We start from the raw sequence: 4,469 nt of genomic DNA, 5'->3' as shown, positions 1-4,469 counted from the left end.
TAAAATGATACAACTACTTTGGAAATCAGTTTGGCAGTCTAGCACTATCACTGTAGTTAGGAAGCCATTGTAATTTCCTGGAACATATTTCCCACTCAAATTTTAAGATTTATCTACTTATTTTCACTAATGAACTCTCTTTTCATTCCAAGTCTATAGCATTTTGCTACTTCACTCAAAACAAATCACTTAAATTATATTTAATTAATATAAAGGATGTATGTCTATAATATTTATAATCAAAGGTACTCTATGGCTCAGTGCCCGTACCCCAGTGAGTAGGACACTGGCCACATACACTGAAGCTGGCAGATTTAAGCCCAGCCTGGGCCTGCTAAACAACATTGACAACTGCAACAAAAAAATTGCTCTGTGTTGTGGTGGGCACCTGTAGTGCCAGCTACTTGGAAGGCTGAGGCAAGAGAATCACTGAAGCCCAAGAGTTTGAGGTTTCTGTGCGCTGTGGCGCCACAGCACTCTAAAAAGGGCAACAACCTGAGACTCTGTCTCAAAAACAAAAAAGGTATTCTATGCAGTATGATTTTTTTTTGAGACAGAGTCTCACTTTGTCGCCCTGGGTAGAGTGCTGTGGCGTCACAGCTCACAGCAACCTCCAGCTCCTGGGCTTAGGCAATTCTCTTGCCTCAGCCTCCCGAGCAGCTGGGATTACAGGCGACCACCACAACACCTGGCTATTTTTGTTGCAGTTTGGTGGGGGCTAGGTTCTAACCCTCCACCCTCGGTATATGGGGCCAGCGCCCTACTGACTGAGCCACAGGCACCGCCCCTGTACGCAGTATACTTTTGAGGATGAATTTTATACACACACATATACATATTTGAGTTCAGGATGTAAGCAATTACATTTTACAAAGCAGTAAGTAAATTTCACAGGTTTTTTGGGTGGGGAGATAAGAATCGTCCTCCATAGAGTGCAGTGCAATCATAGCTCACAGCAACCTCAAACTCTTGGGCTCAACAATCCTCTTACCTCAGCCTGCAGAGTAGCTGGGACTATAGGAGCCTGCTACAATGTCCAGCTATTTTTAGAGACAAGGTCTCGCTCTGACTCAGGCTGGTCTCAAACTCGGAAGCTCAGGCAATTCACCAGCCTTGGCCTCCTAGAGTGCTAGGATTATAGGCATGAGCCATCTCACCAGGCCAATCTCACAGATTCTGTTATCAATGTTAAATCTTACTAACCATGTCTAGATGACAGCTTAGAGACTTCTTAAGGTGTTCACCTCAAATAGTGACTCTGGTCAAGGTCATTAGGTTATTTTTCTATTTTTGGCTTGTCAAATGATAAGCTGATAATAACTATACATACACACTATATGTATATAGTTCTTGTTGTTGTTGCTATTGTTTTCTCAGTGTTGTTTTAGCTGGCCTGTGCCAGGTTCAAACCCGCCAGCCTCGGTGTATGGGCTAGAGCCCTATCCACTGGGCACAACCCACAAAAAAAATTTTTTTTTCTTTTGGTTTTTGGCAGGAGGTGGGTTTGAACAAGCCACCTCTGACATATGGGCCAGTGCCCTACTCCTTTGAGCCACCAGGCACCGCCCCACAAAAAAAAAATTTTTTTTTTTTTTTGTAGAGACAGAGTCTTACTTTGTTGTCCTTGGTAGAGCACCGTGGCATCACACAGCTCACAGCAACCTCCAACTCCTGGGCCTAAGCGATTCTCTTGCCTCAACCTCCTGAGTAGCTGGGATACAGGCGCCCGTGCCACGATGCCTGGCTATTTTTTGGTTGTAGTTCAGCCAGGGCTGGGTCCGAACCCGCCACCCTCAGTATATGGGGCTGGCGCCCTACTCACTGGGCCACAGGTGCCGCCCAATCACAAAAAATATTTTTAAGTGATCTCTAATAGTTACCAACAATTAAGTTCAAAAGATCAGAAGCAAAAGGCTAAGAAGTTGTCATTATCTGGTTCAGCTATTTGCAAGATCTATATTTCATTTTTATATTGAATTATACATTTTTCACCACAAAAATGGTAGCCATTTTGCTCACACTAAAACTAGCCATATTTTATAAATATAAAGATCTTACCTGAACACTTCTCCTGTAGGTGGGTTGCTAAGTTTGACATCTTCACAGAGGAGGGTGCTGTTTTTTGAAATTTTGCTTTAAATGTAATTGCCCTTATATCATCGTCAAACAAGCACTCACAGGATGACCATGGTGTTGTATGCAATTCTAGGTTTTCTAGTAGGCAATTGCGCTGAACAAAAAGATATTTAAATTCCCAGATATAATCTGAAACAAAAAATAAATAAAAACACAAGTTACTAAAAAGCCCAGGCTGAGAATCAGATTAAATAGATTGATCTGATCAAATCTGTTAAGTATAACTTTTATTGCTAAAGAATTTGGGTATAAAGAGATAAAATATGAATGTTGCATCAAGGCAGCAGGATAAGATAGAGATAATTTTAATAAAATCTTTTCTAAAGATTTCTCAGCCTCCCAAGTAGTCACAATTGATCACAATTAACTGCTATACCAAATAACCAATCTCATTTGGACATCTACCAGCAATGATTTTTTTGGGAAAAGGACATTTAAATGAACACAGATCTACCGCAAGCAGTATTTTAACTCATATTTTAACACCTTACTTATCTTATTTAGCTATCTTTTCCAGAACAACAACAACAGCATTTAGACGGGTTAGCACCTATTTTTAATTTAGTAATAATTCTCAATTCTTAAAATCATAGTAACACAGACTTTACCAAATAATCATATTCTATATTAGTAATTTCAGCTTTAAAACTGTAATAAAACAGGCTCAGTGCCTGTAGCTCAGCGGCTAGGGCACCAGTTACATACACAGGAGCTGGCGGGTTTGAATCCAGCCCAGGCCTGCCAAACAACGACTACTACAACCAAAAAATAGCTGGGCATTGGGCGCTGCCTGTAGTTTCAGCTACTTGGGAGGCTGAGGCAAGAGAATCACTTAAGCCCAAGAGTTTAAGGTTGCTGTGAGCTGTGATGGCATAGCACTCTACCCAGGGCAACATAGTGAAACTCTGTCTCAAAAGGAAAAAAAAAAAAACTTGTAATATAACAAAAGAAAGTTTCTTAGCCCTAACTTTTCTTAAAAGCTGTCTTTTTAGTTTCTCACTTTTTTCTCACTTCAAGCCATAAATCTAATTCACTCCACCCACAACTTCCTTAGTTTCTTTCATTAGACATTTTATGTTGTTGCTGGAGAATCACTGAACAAGTAAATGTATACAGACAGAGCATACTTAGAACCAAAGTATATACATCACAAGTTGCTGCTTAAAATCAATCATTATTTTAAAAATAGCTTTCCTATTATAAAATTTATGCATAGAAATCACAGAGAAGTAAATAAATAAATCATAGTCATAATCCCCACACACTAAAATAAACAGTTAACTTTTTTTGTTTTGATAGAGTCTTGCTCTGTTGCCCTGGGTAAAGTGCAGTGGCGTCATCATAGCTCACAGTAATCTTAAACTCCCGGGCTTAAGTGATCCTCCTGCCTTAGCCTCCCAAGTAGCTGGGACTACAGGCATGCGCCACTATATCCAGCTAATGTTTTCTGTCTTTAATATGGGATCTTACTCTTGCTCAGGCTGGTCTCAAACACCTGATCTCACATGATCCTCCTGCCTTAGGCTCCCAAGAAGCTAGGATTACAGGATTTTAATAAACAACCAGCTGTTTTGCATTTATTTTATTTTTCTTAATATGTCAAATTTACTTTTACATGTCATTAAGTATTATTCTACATTACTTTTAAATACTATAATATATTACATGCCACTGTACAGTATATTAGAATCTTAGAAATTATTATAGCAGTGCTTTATTTTGGAAAACTTTGTGGTTTTTAATTTTTCACTATTATAAAAATACTATGATAAACACATTTTTTGTTATATCTTTATGCATAGCAGTGATAAATCCTAGAGCTATTGGATAATTATTGGGCCAAAGTATCCCAATTTTTTTCATATGTATTTCTCACCTATCATCAAGAAAAGGCTCTGGATGGGCAGTGCCCATAGTTCAGTGGGTAGAGCACCAGCCACATACACCAGAGCTGGCAGTTCAATTCCAGCCCAGGCCTACTAACACAACAATGACAACTACAAAAAAAATTTAAAAAGCCAGGCATTGTGGCAGGCTACTACTTGGAAGGCTGAGGCAAGAGAATTGCTTAAGCACAGGAGTTTGAGATTGCTATGAGCTGTGATGTCATAGCACTCTATCTACCCAAGGCAACAGCCTGAGACTTTGTCTCAAAAAAAAAAGAAGAAGTGCCCATAGCTTAACAGGTTGGGCACTAGCCACATACACTGGAGGTGGCGAGTTCAAATCCCGCCTGGGCCTGCTAAAAGAACAACAACTGCAACAAAAATAAATGGCTCGGCGCCTGTAGTTCAAGTGGCTAAGGTGCCAGCCACATACACCAGAGCTGGTGG

The 4,469-nt window shown here is 39.9% G+C and overlaps 1 protein-coding gene across 2 annotated transcripts in view; it reads right to left on the bottom strand.

Annotated features, from left to right (window-relative positions):
• FAM35A (family with sequence similarity 35 member A) overlaps window positions 1–4,469 on the bottom strand; it is a 44,490-nt gene that overhangs the window by 18,083 nt on the left and 21,938 nt on the right. For both annotated transcript variants that reach the window (XM_003803020.3, XM_023508761.1), the window contains one exon: window positions 2,059–2,265. In XM_003803020.3, coding sequence (XP_003803068.1) covers window positions 2,059–2,265 — 207 coding nt within the window. The remainder of the gene's footprint in view (window positions 1–2,058; window positions 2,266–4,469) is intronic.

The sequence above is a fragment of the Otolemur garnettii genome, unplaced genomic scaffold, assembly GCF_000181295.1.
Source record: "Otolemur garnettii isolate 467f Iridium unplaced genomic scaffold, OtoGar3 scaffold00275, whole genome shotgun sequence".
Classification (NCBI taxonomy): Eukaryota; Metazoa; Chordata; class Mammalia; order Primates; family Galagidae; genus Otolemur; species Otolemur garnettii.
Note: the sequence above shows the minus strand (reverse complement) of the source record. Positions and strands in the feature narration are given on the sequence as shown.